At 40.8% G+C, this 27,383-nt stretch overlaps 1 protein-coding gene and 2 long non-coding RNA genes across 3 annotated transcripts in view; 2 read left to right on the top strand and 1 right to left on the bottom strand.

Annotated features, from left to right (window-relative positions):
- The first annotated feature begins 30 nt into the window (after window positions 1-30).
- LOC110358646 (uncharacterized) lies at window positions 31-5,427 on the top strand. Its single transcript, XR_002413292.2, has 2 exons — window positions 31-162; window positions 3,079-5,427. It is a non-coding gene; the product is annotated as an uncharacterized LOC110358646 (long non-coding RNA).
- A 1,154-nt stretch (window positions 5,428-6,581) lies between these two features.
- On the top strand, window positions 6,582-25,976 carry EIF4E (eukaryotic translation initiation factor 4E). Its single transcript, XM_065062382.1, has 7 exons — window positions 6,582-6,810; window positions 15,461-15,567; window positions 16,777-16,872; window positions 18,869-18,932; window positions 20,785-20,898; window positions 23,343-23,482; window positions 24,922-25,976. The coding sequence occupies exons 1-7, from the start codon at window positions 6,793-6,795 to the stop codon at window positions 25,034-25,036; spliced, it is 654 nt and encodes a 217-aa protein (XP_064918454.1). The 5' UTR covers window positions 6,582-6,792; the 3' UTR covers window positions 25,037-25,976.
- The window catches only part of LOC135579407 (uncharacterized), a 33,506-nt gene continuing 28,273 nt past the window's right edge, over window positions 22,151-27,383 (bottom strand). Inside the window, exons 3-4 of the long non-coding RNA XR_010472461.1 lie at window positions 23,021-23,193; window positions 22,151-22,928 (exon numbers count right to left, since the gene is read on the bottom strand). This is a non-coding gene — a long non-coding RNA (uncharacterized LOC135579407). The remainder of the gene's footprint in view (window positions 22,929-23,020; window positions 23,194-27,383) is intronic.

The raw sequence follows: 27,383 nt of genomic DNA on the forward strand, positions 1-27,383 counted from the left end.
CTGAGAGCCGCTCCGAGCCGCTCCTCCCCTCCCTTGCTCTGCCCGCCCTCTCTCCACGCAGCCGCCGGGGCGCGATGGCGGGAGCCGCCGGTTCCCCTCAGGAGCCGTTAATCTGCGGGGAGGAGATTCTCACAGAGGGCGGCCCGGCGGCGGGATAACCCGGTAAGAGGAGAAGCCAAACTCCTCACTCCCCATCTTCAAGCCGCCGATCAATTAGTTTATGGTTAAAATATTATTTTTTTTTCTTTCCTGTTGCCGTTACGCAGCAAAATCCTAATTTACACGTGTTTTGTATGGTTTCGCTTGAAGTGTGTGCCAGAGTCACCCACACACGGTTCCATCCCCATAAAAAAGGAAGGTCGTTGTGAAGAGACGCTTTTAAATTAATGTGCTCTGTGATTAAGTTACAAAAGACACACCCATCATTAACCAATTGACGTGATAAACACTTTCTGACCACCTGCAAAACCAGGGGATATTTTTCAAGTTTTACATCCTTCTGCATGACAAGAAGGGGACAGAAGATTAAGTCATACATTGTTTAAAGCTGAGTGCTTAGTTTATATTTAACTAATCATTAATAGATGTTTGTAAGTAAGAAACTAAACAATTATAACATCATCAATTATTTCTTAGTGTAGATGTATGTCAAAATTTTAAAAAATTGTAATGCATAAGTAATAATTATGTGAATATGAGCAACACAAGGGCATCCAGTGCACTTATGGAGGATGATCTCCAGTGTTCCCCAGCGCTGATAAAATAAAAGGATGTATAAAAATAAAAGCAGTATCATTGACTCTGCTGTTAAGGTTATTTCTTTGTTTCAGTTGTTTTCAACTTCTCACCTTTTTCATCGGTGAGGCTATATTCTAAATTTTTCAATCTTATCCTCCTTACTACGGAGTACGCTGTTGGTCAGTGGGGCTGTCTATGTAGTTTATAATAATCCTTTCACTCTGTTTTTAGCTCTCCTTTGAAAGGGGGAAAAAAACTAAACTGTCACCAATTCAATATTCAGTAAGGCAGTAACTAAAATGAGAAAAATAGGCTGTGGCATTGTCACAGGAGGGATGCTGGTTTTCCTCCTGGAAAGAGGAAGATCAGATACCAATGGTCTGTCACAAAAATAAGTGTGACTCATACATACATTATATTTCTTCCATTTACGTGGGTTGATGGCGAAAAAGGTACTACCTGTGCTTATAAAGCTAAGAGTGCTTATGTTCTCTGAGTATTGATGTCAAAACTATTGTCAATATGTCCTAAAATATCTTTAACTCCATAACAATGCAAGATGCTTTTTACTGGTTCATATGAAGAGGAAGCCGCTTTTCAAAAGAACGTGGAGAGATGCCTATTGAGTTGGCGAATAGCTGCAAAAGACTTCAGAGCACGTATTTGCTAGATTCAACCTTAGTGCTGGGATCTGGCTCCTTGTTTAAATCTCTGTTGTCTTTCCTCTAGCTGGCAGGCACGGCCTGTGATTTCAGTCACAACTTCGCAGGATCAAATTGTCTTCCTGCTTCAGTGTCATTGACTGCGATGAAACGACACCAGTCCTTCTTCTGACCTTAGTACACAAAATATTACCCTCATTTCCTGGCACCCAGAAGGTGTGATTCAAAATCCAAACTATAACCTTCAGCATTTTCTCCAGTTGTGTTCTATTCTCTATGGTCTTCTGGCCTCACTTTTAATTAAAAATAAATAAACAATATATCTCCTAGGCTTAGAGGTTAAGTGAACATTTCCACTTACTAGCTCCAGAACAGAAAAGCATACAGCTGATTCTTTTATCAGAATAAGTGTATTTGTATAAAAATACTTCCCATCTCATGACAATGTAATTGGTAAAAAGCGGCTAAGTAGCCTAACTGATTAGGAGACCAAGGTGACAGGTAACAAAGTGTCTCATCCTGGTTTGTTGTGTGACAAACACCTTGACTAGCGTGGTCAAACAACCAAAGCAGTTTGATGCCATGCTATTACTGTTTCTGACAATTCTCGCCTTCATTTCTATAGTATTGATAATACTTGTGTCTGCCTGTTGTTCGTAGAAAGAGAATAATGTGAGAGTGAATTAGGATACATTTCTAGGATGCTTGTAAAATACAAAGATTACAAGTATTATTTTATTTGAGTGAAAACAGCTACATATCGATTCATGCAGCTCATGCTGCAACAGCATTTAGGTCCAGATTTTTAAGACAGGCATTGAATTGCCAACCAACATGAAATGTATTTAAAGGACACATTCAGACTGTGATTTTACGTAGTCCAAATCCAAGTTGTTATTAAAGGCTTAGTTTAACCTTCTTAAAGCAAAATGTTACTGAACAAGCAGAATCACTTGTAAATGATCCATGTTGCTATCAGGTATTGTGTACAACCCATGGAAAATCAGTGATCCTTTTCCACGTAACCAACAAGTGAAGCTGTCAAGCAATGCAGGACAGGTACCTTCACACACTTTAACTGCAACTTTGTGCCATTTAAAGAACTGTAATCATCAATAATAATTTAGGATACTTTGCTAAATGTTGTGCGTATTTAATTGACATGTAATTTAATCTCTAACTTTACAATTTATTCCTATTTGTGTCTTTCAATATCCTTACTAGGACAGTGTTGGTATATGTGTGTGCTCGTTTTGTGGTAGCTGACAATGATGTAGGGTAGAAAAAAGAAGAGGACTCTTAACTAGTAGACAAGGTTCCCCCTGTTATTCAGTTTCATTTATTTGCTGTATTTCTGAAAGGCAAAATAAAAACATGCTGTTCCCCTGCTTACTTGGAGAAGCCAAGGATGCATGTATTAATTAAACAATTTCAAAATACATGTAATTTAAAGAACAGTGAGCCTCTTAATTGAGGAATTAACAAACTTGCTTACTTGTCCTCCTTGTTTGGAAAGAACACAGACCTGGATCAACCTAGAATAACTAACTGTGAAAGATTTGGCCTAAGTTGTTTCTTTGCTTTTTCTTTGTTGTTGTTGTGATGGTTTTTAGTTTTGAACAGCCCTGTATTATCATCCCCATAGTAAAACATTATTTCAAATGCTTTTGTTTTCCAGTTCGGCCTTGATTTCCTGAATTGATGAGTGAAGCGGTTCCCGCCTCCCAGAGGTCCGTGCACGCATTATGTGGTGGCACCCTCATCCTCACCAGGGAAGTTCACTGGCCTTTGCTGTGACCCCCCCCGAGCAGCGCTCTTTTTCTCCATCAGGCTTTTCACAGCGCTGTCTGGCTGCCCGTCCTGCTCTGTCACAGAGAAACGCACACAGAGCCGCGTGAGTCAGAGATTTTATAGCCCGTTCACGATCCTTGATTGATGTCAACGCTGCTGTGTTCCCGCTGTCCTCCCGACTCCTCCGAAGCGACGCGAGGCTGGGGGCGCCTGAGCTTGGCAAATGAGGGCAGGAGGAGAGGTCAGCGGTGTCTTGTGGGTCAGAGAGCTCCTGAAAAAAACCCCTAGAGCATCTGGCAGCTGAGACAGCTGCTGGTTGGGAAGAAAATGGCCTCTGAATTTGACATCACTTAATTAAGAGAGTGCCACAGCTCGTGTTCCCCCTCCTCGCTTTGCTTCTGTACATTGCAGCAGTGGGGGTTGGGTAATCGCACTTTCCCAGTGAAGCTCTTGGGTATAGGAGCTGTCTTCTGTTCAGGCTCATTGAAGACACAATTAAATGCCTCTTTGTTTAGCAAGAGCTGAAACAATGCAAAAATGCCACCCAGGAGTGAGACCACATGCAAATGTGCACTGTTGTGGCCTGGCCAGATGGTGCAGGCACTGACTGAGATTCTCGTACGCAATGCAACAGTTACGTAGGTTGTGTGTGTGTATGTAAAAAAGAGAAACTGCACAACCATCACAAGTGCACACAAAGACAAATGTCCCAAAGATGGCCGCAAAAAAAAAAGAGTAGCATGATCTTAAAAAATAGGAGTGAAAGAGAACCCTTGGAGAAAAGAAAAGTACCCAGAAGAAGAGACAAACCTGCGGTCAAAGCAAAATAGTCTTACTATGGCTAGAGAAAACAAACCAAGACTTTATAAACGTCCTTTGAAAATGAACTGAGTTGCACTGAAGAAATACCTGCCTTAATTTTTCTTCTTTAAAGAAAAATTGTCAGTCTTCTTTAAAGAAAAATTATGCAGGATTTCGAAGTCTGTCTAATTCTGCAAGGTGAAAGAGGTTGCAATATATTGTAAGCCTCGGCATCACTCTTACACCTCCCATTGGTGACGATGCAAACTAAATGACTGAAAGGCCCAGTACAGCCTCAGTTCTTTTGTTTTGTGTTGCTTGTTCAAGCCGTGCTGCCTCTTGCAGCGTATGCATTAATGCAGTGGATCAAAATTCCTGCTATGATTTGAGAACGTTTCTCTCTGAATTCAGCAATGCTATTCCGGTACCCAAGAATCTTAGCATTTTCCAGTAAATGCGTATGAAGCTGGCTGTTTATCGTGGGAACAAAGGAAAACAAGCTACATCATTTTAAGCAAAGTGCTGTTTTATGAAAAGCATTCCTGTTTAACCAATTAAGTTGCAAGCTTTAAAGAGAGAAACTCCACTGCTCGTAATATTTGAAAGAATCCATGAATGTGTCTAGAGGTGATGATAAAAACTTTTATTCTTTACTATGGAAACACAATAAAAGTCATGGAGTGCAGTTCTGCCCCAATGAATTCAATCGGGATGTTACTGATCTCAACAGGGATTTCACCCAGTTTTTGTCATCAAAGTCAAGGCCATAAAAAATAGGCGTAATAATAGTAAAATACAGTGGTGTGTCTCCACCTCAGATATCATGGACAGTACTATGAGACTTTAAAAATTCTTTTTCTTTTCAAAATCAAACTAAGATCATCAGATTCTTAACCACATAAAGCACAACTGCTATTCTAAAAGTGTGATATCGCTGATGTGAGTGATCTGCTCCATTTCCACGACACCTCTTTGCCTTCTATCTTGATTTTCCTCTTGGTTTGAAGATGTCACTTGCAAGGCAGCCACGTCACTGCTGACGATCTTGCTTTTGTATGTCAGTAACTAGAAGCAAAGATTACAGGAGCTCATAATCCTCTCATTGCTCTTACAAGTTGCAGGATAACTTCTGACGTTGTCTTTAGGGGCTTTGTGCCTCTGTAACTCAACAAATCAGAGGAAACAACACCAAATCACAACACATGCTTGCTTCCTATTTGCGTGGTAATAAGGTTGTCTGAGCTCAGTTGTACTACATTCATCTATCTTATTAAACATTGTTAGTGAGCATACCTGCCTTATAGGGGACTTTATATGGTTATTCTTGCTTTGCATAAGAAAAATGACACAGCCAAATGCTATATGACATTCAGTATCATTTGAAGGTTAACGCTGATTCACGGTTCCCAGTAAAGTGACATTCTCAGCTATGAAACGGAGGTCTGTACGCTTGGTTCATTGAGAATCAAAATACAGAGTTAAATGCAGAAGCTGAAGATAAAATGATCAGAGAGGAAGAGGATTCTGGATGGATTATCTTTATTTATGTTAAGAGACTTAAAGGCGGGATTAAAAGAGGCAAAGAGTACACACACATGGGTCCTGCACTTGGGTCACAACAACCCCGGGCAGCACTACAGCCTCAGGGAAGAGCGGCTGGAAAGTGCCCGGCAGAGGGATCTGGGGGTGGTGATGGACAGCGGCTGAACATGAGCCAGCATGTGCCCAGGTGGCCAAGAGGGCCACCAGCACCCTGGCTTGTATCAGGAACAGTGTGGCCAGCAGGACTGGAGAAGTGATTGTGCCCCTGTACTCAGCGCTGGTGAGGCTGCACCTTGAATCCTGGGGTCAGTTTTGGGCCCCTCATCACACGAAGGACACTGAGGTGCTGGAGAGAGTGCAGAGGAGGGAACGGAGCTGGTGAGGGGCTGCAGCACAAGTGTGATGAGGAGCGGCTGAGGGAGCTGGGGCTGTTCAGCCTGAGAACAGGAGCTGAGGGGAGACCTGATCGCTGTCTGCAACTGCCTGAAAGGAGGTTGGAGCATGGAGGGGTTGGGCTCTGCTCCCAAGTGACAAGTGATGGGACAAGAGGAAATGGCCTCAAGTTGCACCAGGGGAGGTTTAGATTGGATATTAGGGAAAAATTCTTCATGGAAAGGGCTGTCGGGCATTGGAACAGGCTGCCCAGGGCAGTGGTGGAGTCACCATCCCTGGAGGGGTTTAAAAGGCGTTCAGACGAGGTTCTTAGGGACGCGGTTTAGTGCTGGAGTTGGGCTGGGATATGGTTGGGCTCGATGACCCTGCGGGTCTCTTCAACGGAACGATTCAGTGACTCTAACCGCGCTGTGTGACGCGCACGCCGGTCCCGCCAGCGCGCAGTGCCGCAGTCACACGAGCTGCCGCCGCTCGTCCCGGGCACGGGCGGTTCAAACGGCCGCTCTCGCGCCGCCCCCTCCGCGCGGAAAAATGGAACGGGCCCGGCGCGCGGGGGAGCACGCGGCCCGCACACCGGTGCGTGCGGCGACGCGCACGCGCCGTACGCTCCATGCGCGTGCCATGCGCAGGGCCCCGCCCCTCCGCCGGTGCCCGCCTCTTCCTCCCCTCGCGGGGACAGAGACTCCCGGCCTCCCCCGCGCTCGGCGACTACAACTCCCGGCATGCACCCCAACACCTCCCCCTCCCCGCTCCCCAACGGCCGCCGGGCTCACGTGACCGCCCGGCAGCCAACCGGGTTCGAACCTGAGCCCTTTACCCGCCCCCTCCCCGCCCCGCGGCGCTTCTGCGATCGCATCGATCTAAGATGGCGACGGTGGAACCGGTGAGTGTTCCATTCCCTTCTCCTGCCCGCCCTCCTCACCCTCCCGCCGCCGCCGTCTCCTTCTCGAGCCGCAGCTCTCCCGGGCGAGGGGGCGGCGGGCGCCCGGCCGGGCGGCGGGCGGAGCGGCGGGGGTGCCGGGGTGAGGCGGGCGGGCAGCGCACGCACGCAGGGGCCGGGGCGGGGGAGGGGAGCGGGAGGCGCCAGCCCGCGCTGAGTGGGGGGAGGCGGCCTGAGGGCAGCGCCGGCAGCGCCTCACGGCTGCAGGGGAGCGGGGCGGGAGCGCGGCCTGGGGCGCCCATCGTGCCGCGGCCCGGCCGCCCCCGCGGCGCTGCGGGGGGAGCGGGGGGAGCGCCGGGGTCGGCCGGGCCGGCGGGCGGGCGGGCGGCCGCGTGTGGCGCGGTGGGGGTGGCCATGTTGCTTTCCGCCCGGAGAGCCCGGCGGGCTCGGCGCTTCCCCGGCGGCCGGCGAGCGCCCTCCCGGCGGGCGGGCCCGGGGAGGTCCGGCTTGAACGCAGAGCAGGAGCGGCCGAAACGAGAAAACAGCGGGACTGGTGAGGCTTGAGGCGCGTTGCGAACCAAACTGGCTTTTTCCGGTTGTGTCATCTTTCTGCATTCAAACTGTATTTTTATCCAAGCTTTTTTATAGTTTTCGCGATAATTAAATACTTACTTTCTTTTTCCAGATATTAAGCTCTGTTTATGCTCTGTTTTATAAACACTGTCCTAGCCTGTGCTCTTATAAAGAACTGAAGCAGCTGGAGGTGGTCCAAGTGTGGTTGTTGTTCTAATCCCCACATGCTCGTGTGTCATGGGAGCAGAAGACTCTGTGATAGGGTTTCAAGAAAAACAGAAACTTAAGGAAGGCGAGTTTCTTGCTGCTGCTTACCAACTATGAATAAATAGCCAGTGTGTACTTTGGAGAAGCTTTGAGCATTTAGACAAAAGGCGTTTAAGGTTCACAAATCACATTGTTTTTAAATAAAGATTAATTTTACCTGTTTGCGTGAGGGACATTGATCTTCCCTTTATGACTTTCTTCCGAAAAAACCCCAAAACACTCCACCTTTACCAACAAGGAAGAGATTGAAATTGCTCAGTGCTTATAAATGGCTTGACTAGCAGTTCTGAACAGGAAGAATGTCCCTTGTTGAAGCAGTGACGTGGACCACCAGCAGCACCTTCCCATGTTCTCCAGCTACAGTGTTAAACACTTGTTTAGTCATCCCAAAGCTGATCTTTCTGAGCTGTAGCCCACATACCTGAAGATGAGAGCTTGCAGTGTTTTGTGATGACCTTAGCAGGGGCTGTGATAAATAACTTGTAATATTGATGGCCATTAGAGATTGGAATGACTCTAAAGATGCAGTTTTGTGGCTTCATTGGCTGTGGTGCTGATGTAAGCCTGTCTCTGCACCATTCTCTCCATCGTTCTTACATAAGCGTGACGTTGCCTGTTGAGCTACATCTGGGGCCTAATTTAGGCAAAAAAATAAAAAAAATCATTTTGCTGTGCCGTTTCCCAGCAAGATTGGTTTCCCAGCTCCAGTTCACCATGGTTGTGCTGAGCCTGTAAGAGAGGAAGATAGGACAACGCTCACAACAGTTTTAAGTAATGCTGCTGTTCAGTGTTCTGCTATAGTTGATATACATTCGGTTTCAGGAAACAAATATCAGCTATGCTTGATTATTTTCAAATTGATTTAATTAATGACATTTTTCATTGTCCTTTTGGGTGGCTCACGCTTCTCCTGCTGAAGCTTAAAGTTAGACTTGCGTAGTGACTGAGGACATAGATGCTTAATGTTGTGGAAAACTTAAACGTCTACAACCCTGACAGGCTAAAGCTGTTTTTCTTGTGCTATCCAGATTGTTTCTTTTTTCAGACTATTCTAGATTAATTTGTGAGAATATGCAGGAGTGTGTCCTATTTGTGTGCTCATATTGTAGCCTTTGAGGACTAAATGTCATCAGATAACATTGTGCAAAAGTCCACAAAGTCAACAACAAAACCAGTAGTAATGCTTTAGTAAACAGTAGTTTACCAAAGGTGACTTTTAAATGTAACCACACGAAGCCTGTAATTTCTAGGTGTGTATAAATCATGTGGAAGTAACTTACATGTGAGCATCTGATCCCTCACGGTTCAAATTGGAAACGGTCATCATGTTTCTTTTTTGCTTGATGACAGTTATCTTTCTATTTGTGCAAATGCAATTCTTGTGAATTTAACTCTGCATTTTAAGAGGCATCGATGACACTTCATTTATGTATAATTTGAAAATGCTTGTTTAAACAGCTAATCATCAATAGGCAGGACTCAAAACTTTCTTTAAATGAAACAGTTATTAGCACTAAGGGGTTATGAACACAGTGGTGTAGGGCATAGAAATTCTGGAAAGTTTAAAATTACGCCAAAAATTCAAGTTAGGCTGAAAGGTATTTCTTTTGTATTATTGGCAGACAGGTAGCATGTAAATTTAAGTGCAGGCCACGTTCAACTTTAGACTTACTCTTATTACTTGGTATTTCTGCTGTAATATAGTCAGGGACCTGCTATGGTTGAAATCAGTGTACTGCTCCTGTAATGTGGTGAACACAGTTGCTTGCTCATTGCATTTTTCTGAAATGATGCATGATACATGTATCTTGCCTGCTGGTTAGTAATTGAGAGTGTCTATCAAACTGTCTTTCTAATTGTAAATAACCTTTCTGACTGAATACAAAGCTACCTCTTTTTTACTAAGAGGAGGAAGTTGTTGGAAAACTTGTGGATTTTTTGGGATAAACGTTTTTCTGAAAGCAATTTGAAAAAATTACATTTCGTACAGCCTGTCAGATGTCAAGCTTGTTTCAAGGTAATGCATAAAAATAGCATACGAGACTGAGTTGTGTTTGATTTACTGATACCACCTGCAGGTGTGGAGGTACATGGCAAATTTTTGATGAGAAAATGTGACCATTTGGGCAGCTTTATAAAGACCTGTGTGAATTTTCAGGAGGTAGAGGGAAAGAATCAAATGAAGGGTGCTGGTGGAGAGATGCAGATTTTAGAAGTGAATTAATGTGAGGAGTTGTTTTTCTTTTTTCCCCTCAAACCATTTTTCACTTTTGAAATATTCTGAAGCCAAGGTTAAACTTAAGTTGGATACTATTTTTAACCCAGAACTTAAGGCAGTCAGTCACTTTTTAAAGTCCTAAAACCTGTTCATCTCTAAAACCTTCACATTATGAGGGTGCTGCACATGTGATGTACAGATGTATCCTGAGTAACACGTATGTCCTGTTCACTGCCTGAAAGTGGCAGTTATCCTTGATTCTTATATAGTGGATGTAAGGCAGAAATATTTTAACTGTTGAAAAGGGTTTTTTTTTCTAAATGTGCGAAACATTTGTTTAAATGAATAATCTTTTAAATAGCGGTCAGTTATTTTGCATGTTCTTGCTACTTATCAAAGAAGTTTGTGTGCATTACTTGCTTTACAATAATTGGGCATACCAATGGTATATCCAGGACTTTATTTTTTGATTGAAGACTGACCTCTTGAGCATCTGTACATTATAAAATTTTGTTTTCAAGTCTTTTTCTGAAGAATGTGTCTGAACTTTTCAGCTGATGTAAAACTCTACACTGAGTGGCTCAATATACTCGCAGTCATTTGGGGTGGTTTTGCGTCTATTGCGTAGAAGCGTGTGGGGAGATTGGAGGTGTTACGGATGGGTTTTGTCCCTTAAATCATCTGAACAGTTCTTGGTAGTCTGGGGAAGTTTCTACTTTGTTGTCTGAGTGCCTTAGAACTAATAGAATGTTAGATGTGGAGTCATCTTATTCCATGGGTCAATGTCACGTTCCAGTAGCAAAGGCAGCAGCAGATTGGAGTGAGAAGTGTTCGCACGAGGGCAGCCTGCTTAGGCCGCTAGAAAAAACACAAAGATAGTGAAGTATTTTCGATATACCTCTAACTTATTTGCTAATTCTAGTTGTAAGTTTGCGAGTTAAATGTTGAAAATCTGATGGGTGCTTTGAAGCATATGTAACCCATTTTTTTCAGAAGTCAAAAGGGCTGTAAATAAACCTGACCCTGGAAGAAATGTGGGACGACTCCTTCAGCCCTTTGTTCCTGTCCTGTACATGTGTTGTGCTTCTGTTCTAATTTGGTGTGTTGTCACTCAGTTAAAATCATGCCCTGTATTTGTGTTCTAATAGTGAATGCCTTTCTAAAAAGCTATGGTGGTCTAAGTAATAATATATGTAGTTAGGATAGTTGTTCTGTATTAGGCTTTGTTATGTCATGCCTAGAAAATTTTTCTGTCCTGGTGTCTGGAAAGCTGTTTAAAGCTGTTTAATTGCTAACAAGTGACTGCTGGTACCAGTTGTTATTACACATACTACCTGTGATTTTTACCTCTGCATATTCATTCCTCAGAATAGCATATCAGATAATTTGTTTTTTCTTACAACACGTAACAGTTGCTTGTGGGTGGGCGTAAATCCCTTTTTTATCCAGACTATTTTGACATAAGTCGCTCCTGATTTTGTGCCTTGCGTGTAGTAGTAGTTATCCTCGAGAAGCTTTAGACCACAGTAGTTGACGTGCTTTTTCCCTAGACACCTCATAACTAGGTTTTCTCTTTCTGTTGGAAACCCTAAACAAAAGGGTGGAAACTCTCAAATGTAACTTATTTCAGTTTAATGCAAGAAAATTTTGGAAGCCTTTTCCACTACTTGATTCTCTTAACTTTCACCAAGAATGCATAGTAGTGCTTGGTTACGTCCTTTTGGGATGCAAATGTTGCGCTCTCTCAACTGGGCTCCCTAAAGAGCTTCTGTAGACAATTAGATGATATGAATATGGTCTGGGCAGCATCTGAAATCACTTGGTGAAACCTGGTTGAGCTTGTTGTTCTCTGCAATAGACAAACCTGAAGAAGCAGTTTTTACTGTAAGTGCTGTTTGCTTCCTGTCCCAGTGACACGCACACCTTCCTTTAATATGTTGGTCATTACGTGCTCTGGGGAAAGAATAATAACACCAATTAAATCTGCAAGTGTCAGAACCCAAGTAACGTGCGGATATGCACAGTCATTAAATGCTGAGTAGGCAAATGTTTCATGGAGTTCTGCAAGCTGATTCCTACATCAAAAAAAAACATGGGTAATGAATAAATGTCACTTTTAATTATGTGCTGTCTTGCGTACGAGGAGTAGGATTTGCCATATGAAGCTTTCCAGTTTATCTGGTAATACTACCCTGTTTTATTACAACTATTTTAAAAGCAGCATTAGTTTAATAGTAGATGCACAGTCAATTTTAGGTTAAAGAATGCATTAGTTATGAGCAGCAGTGAAGTACTGTGAAGGATTTGAAATTTAGTAGTCCAGAAACTGCTCATGGAGACAGTTTAACTTCAAGTTAATAGTGTGGCCATTTCAAGGTGTAAACTGGTCAAATGTGTATAATGTCTCTTTAATTCATGTTATATTTATAGAATCTTCAAGCCTGCATGCTTGTGGTTTGGGGTAGAATTTCAGTGTCTGGAAAGAGCCTGGGTACAGGGAAGGGACTTTGTAAATTCACCAAATGGCATTCATGCTTTGTATTTGACTAATAAATGAAAAGTGCTTTGCTATACAAATTCTTTAGATTGGTGGTCAGAATAGTGAGATAACGGTGATGAAAGGAAATGGGAGCTGATATGATTAACCAGCCAAAAATGAAAATGATCCTTCTTCTGTTTTCCTTGATGGCAGTGGGAATTAAGTAGCAGTGAAAACAAGCTGCATCTGGCTTAGAGCAGCCAGAAAACTGTTTTGTGGTAGAATGTTCTGCTTCCGACTTTACACCTTTTCCAGGTTCATTCTGGTGTGTACAGCTGCACCTGTCCTTGATGGGCAGCCTGGTGCTGGAAATGAAAACCCTCTTGTGGCTGGGTTAGTTTTTCAGTGAGTGGTGTAATCCTGGGTCGGGGCCACAGCCAGGCCTTGGAGGCGAGTTGCCATGTACTTTTTGGACAGGAGCTTGAAATAATAGTCGAGTCTGATTTCATTAACGCCAGGTAGCTTTCAAAATATCTCAAGGGACTTGTGACTTAACTAGCTTGTGCTGAGTCAGATGGCTTCCATTTGTCCAGAAATGGACTTGGATGTTAGTTATGTGAAGGCTGATCTGTGTACTGGGCAGATATTGATGCTCATTGCATTTTTTTTTAATGGTCTAGAAGATGCTACCTGAATCCTTTCTGTTGTCTTGTATTAGGAGCTATGAAATGGCATAATCCTGCATGTGCTTAGTAGTTTTGTGTTGATTCTTCTGCTTGATTTATTTATGGTGCTTCTGGAAGACAGGCCAGGGAGACTTTAGGACTATCTCTTTGTATATTGGAAGGTATTTGCTGAGCAAACATGAGTGAGATTCTCAACTGAAATGATTTTTGGAAAATACTCTGCATTTGTCAAGAGAGAGTCTATTTGATGTAAAAATCTTGAGCATAATAGCATTTGTAAATCTATTGTAAATAGGTGTCACCACTGCAGAGTGTTGCGTACGAAACGAAGCTTTATTGCAAAATGTAGTGCTTTTTTTACTTCTAAACATTCAACAAGGTTTTTCTTGTGTGCTCATTGTATTTGCACATGTAATATTTCTAACTCTTCTAGTTAGAAGCTCTTGAAGGGGCAACACTTAAGTTGTAGTTGTCTGTACTTGGCTTTTTGCAGGATAATACAAATGGTAACCTGGAGAAGGAAATATTGAAATGCTGCTTTGGTGTATTTTACAGCCTTTGTGTATTGATGATCTTAATTTGTTTTGTGGGGTTCTCATGTGTGATTAAAGGGAAAGATGTATATTTGATCCCATCCACTTGACAATGAGTGGAGCTAGCACTAGACATTTTATTCTGGATAGAATTTGAAGCACTTACTAAGTGTTTCAAAGATCTGTTTAGCTTTTTATAGTATTACACTGAAGCAGATTTGACAGATTGTTCAACACTGTGACGTTGTCAGTGTTGCCATTCAGGAATCTTCTGAAAGCATTTAGTTTTATTAAGAGGCAGGAAATTGTGCCACCTGCCCCTTGTGCTGTGTAAATCAAAGCGCTGTCCTCATTGTCACTGCCACCGTTAGGCCTTTGCATTTCAGTCTTTTCACTGTGAGCATGTGAAAGCATTCTGAAATGGGATGTAAGTTAGCTTTTAAACTGTTGTTTGCTTTTTTTTTTTCTTGGTAAGCTGCTAACTAAAGCATACTTGATTATTTTCAAGCAGGAAGGTACAATTTCTCCAAAGTAAAACATAGTATCATGCTTAATAATGCTAAATATATTGATAAAGAAAATCTGTATTAAGACAGAAGTTTAGGCGTTACCAGACATGTTTGCCAGCTAGGACTGTGAAGGTTAAACCGTGTGAGTTTGTTATCACTTCAAATCCATTCCACTTTTCAGCAGTTTTGGTGATGATAAGCTGAATAGCACAGATATCTGGAGTAAACTGTTCCATTAATTAGATAACTTACCATTACTTAATCCTGTGTTACTTTGTTCTATTGCAACCACAAAGTTTAAATTAATTTTAAGTACTACTTACTCTATTGCTACATTTAGGAATGTCTAGAGTCTGCTGTAGTTAGTATTTGTTTAATATTACTGAAGCGCTTTTTCATTCACAGGGTCAGCAGTCCAGGCATTTTTGTGTTAGCTGTAGGGAATCAGGTCTCGTCCTCAGTCCTTGTCTGTAATATTCTAGTGCAGATTGCACATCAGAAAGGAATGGTGGTAACTGGTGGGGACACTTGGTCTCACAATCAAGCTTTGTGTTCCTCGCTTTGAAGGAATGGCATTAGAATTTCAAACCTGACACAGCGGCTTCTTGAACTGAATGACAAGCTCAAGGGGATTTGCATGCAAAGGGAATATATTATTTCACTTCTTTGTGTTAGAGTATATTGGACATCTCTAGCACTGTCTCTAGAGATTTGAAAAAAAAATTACTTGGATTCAGTTTAATCTGTGGTAAACGTGTAATGACATTTATGTCAGTTTGAAATTTGAGAACTGATAAGTGTTTAAATTCTGCTGTTTGGTGGCTGAAGCTTTGTTAGTAGTGGTGTTTCAAACACAAAGACTTAGGTACTGATTTGGTTCTGAGTTGCTTGTCATAGCTGATTTCAGACTTGAGAATTGTAAGCGTGTCTCCCACTTGTAATAACAGATCTTTCTAAATAAACAAGGCCTGTACATCTCTTTCCAATGGTGCTTTCTCAAAGTGATTTTTTAAATAATTTTCCTTCTGAAATTATTATTCTGGAAATTAATTTTTAGATGAACATATTTTAGGTAACATACTATATTGTGTATTTCTGAAATAACTCAGAACTCTTTCAAAGTAAGACAAGTTCAGTAAACCATTCTGCAAACAAATGGCACAGGAAGCAAATTGCTGAACAGCAGAATGTGTGTTCCTACAGTTAGTATTCGTTGTGGGACCTGTTTAAGGGATGCGGATTGTGCTTCCATGATGTTATTTGGGCCCCTAATCCAAGATGAATTAGAGGAACTCTTAGCTTCAGCCTTCTTAAAGTTACTTCAAAGAACTGAATTACTTTACTAAAAATGGAGAAGGAATGTATTAACAACTCCTTTTTTCACACAGGAAACCACTCCCAACACTCAGCCTTCAGAAGAGGAGAAAACCGAGTCAGCACCCAGTCAGGAGGTTGCCAGCCCTGAGCAGTACGTTAAGCATCCACTACAGAACAGGTAAATAGTACAGAAGCATTATTGTAAGTTTGCCAGAGGTAGAAGAATGCCTGTGTTTTTACAGCTCTCTTGTTTACCTTTTGTTTTCTAGCAGCATTTTGAGACTTCTCATTTTTTTTGGAAGATTTTTGCAGTGAGATTGCGGAGAAAAAAATCCGTTTTGCAATTTAGAGCCTTTTCACATAGTGTTTTTACAGAAGCTGAAAATCTTTGCAGATTTTCACAGTGCGCTCAGTATTTAACATTGGTAGGTAGGTGCTGCCCCAAAGTTAAACCTTTTACCAGGTGATACCTTATTCTTTTGGAAGTTTTGAGCAAGTGTGGAAGACCACTGCTTTAGTGCTGGGCTTTGTGCATCCCATTGTCCCTTGTCTTTCTCTCAACTTCCATCCCTCTAACCACTTTGATTAAATAGGCGCTGACGCTCCTTTACAAGTGACATTACCGGAAAAGAGGAGACTTTTAAAACAGAGTTTGGAATGTCAGGAAAGGTCTCAAAACAATAGATTAGCACCTGGTGACTTAAAGTATTCCACTATGAGAAGATAAATATACTCTTGTGCTGACCTGAGTGATTTCAAAACGACCGAAACTATCAGAATGAAAAATAAGGCTGTTTTGTTAAGTGCCTCATCAGGTCTCCTGTTCTAGCACTTTAAATCATCCTTTTTGGATCCAGAAGGAGCATTTTTGTGCGAAAGGTTCAATGTATACTGTGATGAGATTTGTACCCAGTGGAGATAATGAAGAAAAACGAGTGGAAAATTTTTCATGTAGTCTTTATATATGTAGATTTAAAAACTTGAAACAGTTGGTGTGATGGTTTTGGTTTTTGATTGGGGGTTTTGTTTGTTTGGTTTGTGTTTGTTTTGCTTTTGTTTTGTTTTGAAGAAATATTGTTGCCATTAGTAGGCTTCATGCAGCTTCCCTTTTAAAACTTATGCTCTCCTAGTATGTGAGTGCTTGGGAAACTGTCATGTTTAGCTTTAGAGTTGTATAATTAGCTTTTGTAACCTGGACAAGGGAATGACTGGAAATGGATCTGTGCTGCTAGCTGGACTTGGATTTGAGAACTGAATTTCTTATGTAGCTTATTGATGAAAACTGACTTCTGTGCTGATGGTATCTTAAGGTTTACAATCAATTTGGTTTTTATTTTAAATCTATTTACATTTCTAGATGCTATTATGTTATTTTGTTTTCCTTTAGATGGGCACTCTGGTTTTTTAAAAATGACAAGAGCAAAACCTGGCAAGCGAATCTTCGTCTTATCTCAAAGTTTGATACTGTTGAAGATTTTTGGGCGTAAGTAACGATTTTTCTGCATAATAATCCTGATGTATGTTTGCGATGTTTATGCCAAAGTAAAAAAAACAACCAAAACAACACGCTATTAACTGCAACTTTGAGTGTAATCTGAAATGTCTGGGAAATTGAAGGTGAGGTCTACCTCATTCTTCACAATGGTAGAATGTAATTTTCAAAGAGAAGGTGATTGAAGAAGTTTCTCATACCTTAAGAGTCTTGCTGTTATTATTGCAACACTGCTCTTATTCATATGTACGTGACATACATGTAGAAATTTGCTTGTTCAGTAGCTATCTCGTAGTAACACAAATCTGTAAATTCTTGTAGCCAACTGATTGTTCTTTCCTTGGCCCTGAGTTTTGCTGTTGATTGTTCTCAGACAGCTGGCTCACTTTCAGATGTTCAGGGGTACCTTATTCTGTAGCATAGTACTTTAGAGGTTGGTGCTGATTAGTGGCATCCTTTAAATAAGTTCATTAGAGGCTACGGAAGAAAATACCTTCATTCTAAATTGAAGCTCTGCAAAAGCAATTGGGCTCAAACAGCAAGAACAAAGCCTTTGAAAATAGGCCTGCACTTTCCAAACACTTGGTGTCTATCAGATTCAGGTGGTTGGCTTGGAAGATTTTGCCTGCCATAATGATACGTGAAGAAAATGCAAGTGGCATGTAACAGGTGGTCAAAAAATGCATTATATATTTGACCTTTCTTAGTGTTTTGTGCTCTGTTGATGGGTAGGGCTCTTCTGGGTATGACCAGTAAGGGAGAGGTGTCATCTTTGGAACAGTGAGACCTATCAGTGAGTGACCCATTAGCATCTACAGTAAAGAAATAAAGATACTGAAAATTTTCAAGTATTTATCAGTGCAGTTGTCAGGGAGGGCAATAGGATTCTGTGCTTGTCACCATCTTCCCATTCCTACTATGAGATGACTGATGGTTGAGTGAACAGTGTATTGCAGCCTTGGCGTATGTGATATGAGGCTAAATGGTTTGAAACTCACTATAAAGTTGGTTAAGGTTTCTTTGAGCTCCTATAACTAAGACAGTCTGGGTAATCAAGAGACAGAATCTAGGTGTCTGCAGTCAAAGTACAGAATCAGTCAAAAGCAGTTACGTTGTGCCTCTGTTGTGGTCAGAGTGGGAAGTAGGTGTGAAGTTCTGGGGAGAAAATGTTAAGGTAAACTTAAGGAAGATGATCAATCTGTAACTGGCTTTGTAATTCCTCTACCTGATTTTTAATTGTTAGAGCATCACAGTAATTTCAGTGCTGGACCACGCTTGAATGTTAGTTAGTCTGGGACTACAGTTTGTTGTGCTATGTGCAGGCCTTTTTCTGAAGTCTGACCTTAACAGTGCAGGAAAAAAGGCATCTGTCTTGTTAGAGGAGACAGTATGTACTCATTTTTTTTTTCTGTGAATTGCAGAGTTTTATATTTAATTTGGAGTATATATTATATTTTGTTGTTTCAGTCATCTGCTCTTGCCTTTTGAGCCTGTATTTCGATTTTATTTCTCAGGCCTACAGCCTTCATCTCTATAGTATTGTGTTAAATAGCAACATTGAATATTTCTCCTGAAACCACTCTCTGCAGAGAGAGTAGCCTTAGAAATGCAAACAATTATCCTTATTCCAGGTATGTATATGTACAGAATACACATGCACAGACAACTTGTTGACATGAAAGTTCAGCGAGTTATGTTTCTAATAGCTTTGTTAGAACTAGGTTTAAAAGCAGCATTGGTATTTCTGGAAAATACTGTTGAATAGGAATCCAGCAGGTGTTGATGAACCAGCTTCTTTAAGCCAGGAACATTTTAAGCTGATGATTTTATACTGCTGAAAAATACTTAAGAAATAAGGTCGCTTCTGAAATAACTTTAATGCTTTTTAATTTTTGTGTTTTATTCTGTCGTATGTCTTATTCTTTTAAGAATTTTGTACCTTAAAACAATGCTTAGTTTTTAACCCTGCTTTTTTTTCCTCTTATAGTTTATACAACCATATCCAGCTCTCTAGTAATTTAATGCCTGGTTGTGACTACTCGCTCTTTAAGGTATGCTCGCTAATCTTATTTTCTTTCTTTATGGATTTTGATGGATGTTTTCCTGACTAAGCAAGACACTGTCCAAATATTTCACTTCAGATATTTAGGAACATGGTTGCGCATGTCCTAAAGGCGTTAATTTTTTTTAGGAAGTCCCAAACACGTGCCCTCTGAAAATTAAGCCGTCACTATTTCTGAAAATACAAATACCTGCTTTAACACACTTCAGAGCCAGTACATTTTAATCCTTTGCTATATTTGTCTTCATCCTATATTTGGCACGCTTGTGCAAATAAAATCTCAATTTTGACAATACGAAAGATTTTTCAGCTCTGTCACTTGTTGTGACATGAAGTTACTGAAATGTCTGAGTTCTGTGGGAGGCTGCAGTGTCCTGTTATGTATGAGCACTGCTGACCAATGCACACTTCTCCTATAACTAGTTTTTACACCACCAGTTATGCGCTGTATTAACTTATATATGAAATAGAAAATTGTGCCCAACACTGATGCTTCAAACATACTGAGGAAGTGTTCAGACTAGTAAGAAATACTGATGGAAGTGTACATGAATCCTGCCTCAGCTGGAGCTCTAAATTAAATCCTAACTTCTCTGAAGTGCGTCTAACATACAGCTTCCTTTCTGGATTCAAATACCTAAATAATCACCTAAATACTGGTACCTGGCTCCTCCTTTGCTTATAAAACCTGGCTCCTGGCTGGGACTCCTCAGTAGGCTGTGTACAGAGTTTGTGAACCTCAACAGCTTTAGGTGGTTATGCTTGAGTTGGGAAGGTAATGATATTTTAAGTGACTGAGAAACCTTCCTGATAGAAGCTGTAGGCCCTACAGATGGTAGGATACCTGTGGATCATGCCTGTATTTTTGCATGAATCCTAAATTTGTGTATCTATTCTGTGTTTGCATATCATAAATAATTTAATTTTTCAAGTGCATGGAGCAGGTACAGAATTGGTGACTGCAGGCTTCTGAGCAGTCTCTTGCTGTTGCCCTTCAATCGTGACCTCCTAAGAGTTCCTCTTAAAGGCGATGAAGTAGTTTGAGCTCTGCAGCTGCCAGTGAGGGTGTTAAATTTAAAGTGAGCTGACACCACTCCATCCTGCACGTCGAACACTTAGTTTTCAGCCACAGTTCTGTAGTGTGGCTGTCTTAATAGACATTTCTTAACTGTCTAGACAGAAATTTGGTTATGTGCTTTTTTTGATGATTGGCTTCACTGAAGTGCGGCGGAGCTGCTGGTTACGGGAGTGGCAGCTGGTGGCTTTGGATCAGTGTGTCCAGAGTCATTTAATCCAGTGGATGGCAATTGGTAAAGCATGAATCAAGATGCAACTTGCTTCTAAATGGCTTGTTGAGTTTTGTGGGCTTGGCAATTCAAAGCTGCTTATTCTCACCTTATGTGTGCAGAAGTCATAGAGCCAGGCTGCCACGGGTGTCTGTTTCTTTATGCATAAGAAAAGTACTTGGCCAGTGTTGCACTGAGTCCAAGACTTAAAATAAGGACGCTAGAATGTAGCTGCTAATTTTATCTGGTTTCCTGTGGAGCGAAGTGGATGTTTGATTTCGCTTGTTCCTACAGTTTTTGATGTAATGTTGTGTAGCCAAGACTTTTGCCAGAGCTGTGATTCTTCTGTAGAAATATAAGTTCATTAGAGAAAGTGTACTTTTTAAGCTGGTTTACAACTTTAGTATTGGTATGAGACAGTATTTGTGGACAGATATGCATCTTAAACTATACACTTTTTTCTTAAGTTGCTATTTCAGTTATCACTGGCCTTTTGGTTATTCTTTAGGGAAAATACAGATCCAGTCTGATTTAACTTGTGGCTGTTCTTTGCAGGATGGGATTGAACCCATGTGGGAAGATGAGAAAAACAAGCGAGGAGGACGATGGCTAATTACACTAAACAAACAGCAGAGACGAAGTGACCTTGATCGCTTCTGGCTAGAGACAGTAAGCATTATGGCCTTACAAGTTGCAAATGAAGAATCTTGCGTTTGTACTTAATATTTTCAATGGTTTGTTCTTTCTGTGTGCCACACTAGACTTCCAATTCCCTGGCAGCACAGAGTCCTGTAAGTTTTTGAGAGGCTGTATTTGAAATATGATGTTTGGTTTTTTTGTAGTGATGCTGCATGTAGTTGCGTTCTGTGTAATACTTACTTATAACATGCAGCAGTAGAAATAATTCTACAACACAGATTAACCTTTTCATGTGGAATGTACAGAACATACAGTTGAGCTAGTGGGAGAATACTTTATCTTGAATGTGACTCCAAATTTAGCTGCTTCATTGTAATGATTGGTTTTACAAATACTCATACAAGTGAGTGGTTTTCAGGTTTTGATCTTGCTGAAACAGGGAATTTCAGCTTTGTTTTTATTTCTGTCCTTAAGACTAGGGTAGGCAAGTAATAGCACAGTCTTCCTGTGCATTGTAAAATACTTTTGCCATTTGGGAATAGATTTCTTTTTTTAATGGTAAATAGAGATTGTGGGTTGCAGTAAATGTGTTGTAGAGAAGGATGCGACTGAACGGTCTAGGAACTGGCTCAGAATAGCCTGAAAATTCTAGTGTGATATGGGTTTTAGGGGCATGGAGTGCAAGCAGTACAGAGCAAACTGATCTTATCAAACCTCTGATCCTTTTTCCTGCTTGTGTGAGAGGTGAGAAGGATTGCACCCTTTGAAAGGGAGAAATGGCCTTCAGGATCAAAGTGTCCGTATCCAAAATACCAGAGCTATTTGAATCTTTCTGGTCACTGTAACAGTGACTTGAAGAAAGGATGAGGAGCGTTTTACTACTAGGTGATATGACTGCACATGAGTAAATAAATGTCTTGCTGTGTGTATTTGGCCTCTTCCCCTAAATGCCCTTGAGTCCTTCTGACTCTTAAATAACCATTGCACGGGGGTTGGAAACATGTAGATAGTCCATGTAGACTAAAGACCAGAGGCTTCTCTTTTGTTCAGCAGCGATGGCACAGAGCCCAAATACCCAGATGACTGGGACACGTGGTCTGAAACAACCATGTCACTTCTAATTCCAGTAATTATTTGGAACCAACTTTCTCCAGTAAAAACAAAAATCAAAACCTCTTCCTTTGTCACTCCCCTTTGGAATAAATTTTAATATAATCGAATGGTCTTTACCATTCTTAAGTGCAAATTAGACTTCCCTTGAGGACTTTTTCTTGCCCCTGTTGTGCAGTGTTCATGAAGAATGTACTTGACTGTAGTGTTTATTGAACATGTAGTCATCCTGCTTGTATATACACTAAGGTGGTTGATCAATATTTTGAATGTGTGTGGTTTAAATTTTGACACTTATGGCTTTCATTACTCAGTGAATGTGTGTATCCTGCAATTGGGTGGGTACTGAAAGACCTACTTTGTTCAAAAAGTTGCAGGTGTTGAATTTTCAAATGTTATAAGTGATTACGGAAAATTAATGTAATGGCAGCGTGTTTAACGTACTGTGCAAGTGGAGTAAACAGGGATCAATTTGGAGACTAATACTTCAGTGTACAGAAGGATTTTTAATTCAGCATAGACTGGCTGAATCTGTTGTACGCACTAGAAAGTCTCAGTTTTGAGTATCTGAAAATTGCTTGTTTTACGAGTTGCAAGTGGAAGCTTTTACATGTCACTTTCCCAGTTAGCAAAGGGTACAGGGATGTGACAGAACTCAGGCTGCTGTTCCTGACCTGTGCCAATTCCAAACTTCTCCATTAGAAATCTGTGGGAGAGAATCTTGTGTTCCTTGGGCATTTGGATGGTTGCACTTGCATTACACACTGTTTGGGATGACTTGAGTCCCATTTTAGAGTCTGTGGGAGCTCTGAAACTTCCTCAGTGTGCTGGTAGGTAGTAACACTACACCAGATAGCACTTCATCCAAGTTGCAGACTGATTTACCTCTGACATACTTCAGAACCAAAGTTGTACCTTCCATAGCTGGCATGTTGCTGACATAGTTCTTCCTAGAAAATGAATGTAAAAACTTAGCATTTCAGATTTGTCTACCTGTGTTAAACATGCTTTAGAAAGAAGAATAAATTCCTTTAATTCTTACCTGGTTTTGGATTGGGAGGATGAGGTGGGAGGTGACAGTATGTACATGATCAGCTGTGTCAGAACTTGCAGCTGCTGGGACAGGGGGAGAGATGGAAAACTCAACATAGGAGGAAGATACTTGCTCTGACTGACTTTGCATTCACTTGTAACATTTGGAACTTCAAGAAGACACTGCAATAAACAGAAAACAGTTGTTGTACAGCAAGTGACTATAAGCAGTGAAATGTAGTATTCTTCCAAGTTATTTGTGTACACTGTTTGCCTATGGAGCAGGATTCTGACTTTAACTGCACTTTTAATGGTTAATCTTTGTTTTGTAGCTGCTGTGCCTTATTGGGGAGTCGTTTGATGACTACAGTGATGATGTATGTGGTGCTGTTGTTAATGTTAGAACTAAAGGTGATAAAATAGCAATATGGACAACTGAATGTGAAAACAGGGATGCTGTTACGCATATAGGGTAAGTAATATGATTATCTTGAATATATGAAGTGTAACGATGCATTTAAAGCCAGCTAACGTGATAGGAGAATGCACTTCAGGGTAATGTAGCCTGTGCTGACCTCTATCCCAAGTTCAAGTAACTCGTTGCCAAATTATTTGTGTTCCTGTGTAGTTTTTTTTGTCTGAGCTTATACTAGTAACTACTTTGTACTACTGCACTACCTTTGTAGTTTAGAAATAATGAAGAATCGAACATAGATCTTGGCAGAAGTTTTTAATTTCACAGTGAGGCCTTGTAATTAATACCTGTAGACAGTGCAGGTTCTGTTGCAGCATGCCGGTTTGTGAGGGTGAGAAGAAAGGCAGTGGAAATCTTAAGCTCCCCCAAGGATGTCCTTATATTTGAAAAAAGGTCTACAGTGATGTGCTGTGAAACTCTACAGATGTTTTCCTACGCTCTTCTCTGTTTAAGTGCAAATCAAACAAAATAATGCTGAGTTTCATGGAGTATTTGACATGTGTAATAGCATGTTGTAGTCTTCATTCCAGTAAGTAACACTAGTCATCTTGGATTATCACTCATCTGTACTACAGAAGATGCATGTTGTGCTCTGCTATGTAGCAAGTATTGCTAAAGCGAGTGGATTCCTTATGCTGTAGTACTGATGCTTAAAATTTGCACGCTGTTCAATTTGGTCATTGTAGGCTGCTTCAGTATTTTCTTTGGGTTGCATAGATTATCTTCCCATCTTAGCACATCTGTTTTAGGCCAGATTTTAACTGTCAGGTGTAGTATCTTGCTACCATTTTGACTCATTGGGTGGCACTCCCGACACATTCCTCATTTGGGCCTTTATTAATCTGTTGGGGTCTGCCTTATACTAACAATTTTGCTGTATATCCTGTTCAGACGTGAAAGGTGTTTAACAGCACACTAACAGAACCAGGTTATGCATCTTCTGCTAGTAGAGAATAACCTTCCATCAAACCTAGCAGGCATCAGAGTGAATTTTTAGCGTGGTTTTGACCATTAACTAAGGAGCTAAGATAACTTTTTTACAGTTAGTTCTGTAATGGAGTTAAGATTTTGCAAACTGACTGACACAATGGCTAAGGTAAGTTGTTTACTACCTGTTATCATGTTTCCATAACTCCAAAGACAATATGTTAAGCTTTTATTTAACAGTTAAAATGGGGGTAAGCTGTGGTCCTGTAAACTGCTCCATTATGATTAGGGTAAGTTAAAAACAAACAACTTCTGTGTAGTTAAGTCTGCAGTTGAACAGGCTTATTCACTGGTTTAGTCAGAGCTTCCAGCCTAGTGCCATTAATGGCTTGCATCTCACTCATACACAGCTATTTTTCATGAAGATGTCAGATCTTAAAAGCAGGTGTCCTGTTATTAATTCCTTCCTAAGGCTTTGCTTAGGCTGTTGTTCTGTTTCTTTTCTCCAGGAGAGTATACAAAGAAAGATTAGGACTTCCTCCAAAGATAGTGATTGGTTATCAGTCCCATGCAGACACAGCTACCAAGAGCGGCTCCACCACTAAAAATAGGTTTGTTGTTTAAGAAGACACCTTCTGAGTATTCTTTCATAGGAGACTGCGTCAAGCAATCGAGATTTGGGAGCTGAACCAAAGCCTCTTCAGAAGCAGAGTGGACTACGTTTAAATTTGATTTCCATCTAAGTGTTGCTAAGATTTGTGAGAAGTCTCATTTGCCTTTGTCTTGTACTTCTGTGTTCAATTTTTTCTATTTTGGCTGAAGTAACCATTACCGATCAGAATTTTAGTACACTTCGCCCCCTGAATCCATAAATGTTTTCCTAGCCCACTCTGTAATAGCTTGGTAGAAACATTACTATTACAAAAACAACACCCCACATTTGTTTATCCACAGTATTCAGAAAAGAAGTTGCATTTCTGTACCTGCAGGAAATTACTCTGTTTTACATTTGCATCGTATGCAGTAACATTTTGCTGGTTTGGAAAAGAGTATGGTGCATACAGTTTTCTAGCAATTTTTTTATACAGCATCATCTTTGCTGTAACCTATGCTGATGGCTGCTAGATTAATTTATTTGTTTTCCCTATTTGATAACATTAGTGATATTTTGATTTCAGTTGTTTTTGCTCATGTAACATTTGGTGAAGAATCTGGGAATATGACAAAGGTGGAATAAACATTAATTTTGTGCATTCTTTGGTAATTTTTTGGTTTTTTGTAACATCCAAGCTTTGCTACAAATTTATGCATTTCAGTCAAATCAGTGATCTGTTTGTGTGATTTCCTAAACAGAATTGTGGATTTTTTTAATGTAACACCATAATTTACATTCCTTACTAGAAATAGTATGTTTTTGTATCTTATGCTGTATTTTAACACTTTGTATTACTTAGGTTATTTTGCTTTGGTTAAAATGGCTCAAGTAGAAAAGCGGTCCCATTCATATTAAGGCAGTGTACAAAACTGTAAATAAAATGTGTACAGTGAATTGTCTTTTAGACAACTAGATTTGTCCTTTTATTTCTCCATCTATACAGCAAGTATTTGTACTTCTTTTGACAAGGCAGTCTCCGCTGTGGCTTCTATTGTAGTGTCTTCCAAGAAAGATAAAGTCTGGAGATACAGTCTGTTGAAACTTCTGATAAATCTATTAGCTAGCACCCTAAATCAAAGTGACATTAGGTTGATGTGGCTACTGTTGTTTTCTTAGCGGTTGGACTAATTGATCATGGTTTGCATTGTTTCTCTCTTGACTTTGGTTTATGCCAGCCAAGAAATTTGAAGGTATGTAGAAATCTGTCTAGTTTCAGATAGGAACTACACTAAAAGTGCTGGAGTGACTCTAAGTATATCATTCCTATATGAAGTACAAGTAAAGCACACTAGAGACATGGCTACAAAATAAAATGTTCTGAGGGTCTAGTTATTCTGCTGTTATGTAGGTCTTAGAGTGAGATGGAAGTTGCTGTGGGAGCTCTAGGGTTGTGTGACTTGCACGATGGGGAAAATTTTGAAGGCCACCGAGTTAGCTGCTTGTTTTGAGCACAATGTGAGGGGCTTTATTGCTCATTTCTTGGTTTTCAGCATGTGATGTTCTTCAAGATCTTGTTAGGGCTGTATAGCCTTCAGTTAAAGGCAGATGTTTATTGGGGTGTTGGTGTAGTGCTAACTCCTTAAAGCAAGTTTAGTCACTGTGGCAGTGAAGCTTCAGTCATATCAGGCTTTTAAATCTGCCCAGTTAAGGCACTGAAGTGTTTGTATGAGCTAAGGTAGACTTGAACACTTGCACATTTATAAGAAATGTGTGTTGTAAATAGCACATCAGGCTATACTACAAAGGCATTACATTATATTCTGGATCGTACGTCTGTTTAATAGAAACACAGTAGGCATCTAATGGTCTGTGCTGTCAGTGTTGGTCGTTAACTAGAACAGCTGTTGATGTGGAGCTGTTGGGCTGTTCGTGTGCTGGCTGCTGTGGGTGCCACTGGAACTGGTTGCCCTGATTCTGCAGGCGTGCAAAGCAAGTTTGGTTTGTTTAATAGGGCTGTTCTGTATCATCAGCCTCAAGCTCAATAGTGTTTATAAAGGCTTTGATAATTCTGATTAAACACATCATGCTTGTGCGCATGGGATGTGAAGACGAGTCGGTTACCTGAGCGGTGACGTTGCGTTGTCTCTGTGTATGTAATTTGGGAGCACTGGGGCAAAGATCAGAAACAGGTGGTGCTGCCCTTCTGTAAAATGTTGAGATTAAACTGAGTGCTGTTGTGAGAATATAGCGTTGGTTTGGTTTAATTTCCCCACGGGACTGACTAGATATTGTTCAGGGTAGCAGCATTTTGTTTGTGTAGAAAGGTGATTGATAAGGCGCTTTTTATGCTCTCAGGTTTCTGAGCCTGTTTAAGCA

Source organism: Columba livia, chromosome 4 (assembly GCF_036013475.1).
Source record: "Columba livia isolate bColLiv1 breed racing homer chromosome 4, bColLiv1.pat.W.v2, whole genome shotgun sequence".
In the NCBI taxonomy this organism is placed as follows: domain Eukaryota; kingdom Metazoa; phylum Chordata; class Aves; order Columbiformes; family Columbidae; genus Columba; species Columba livia.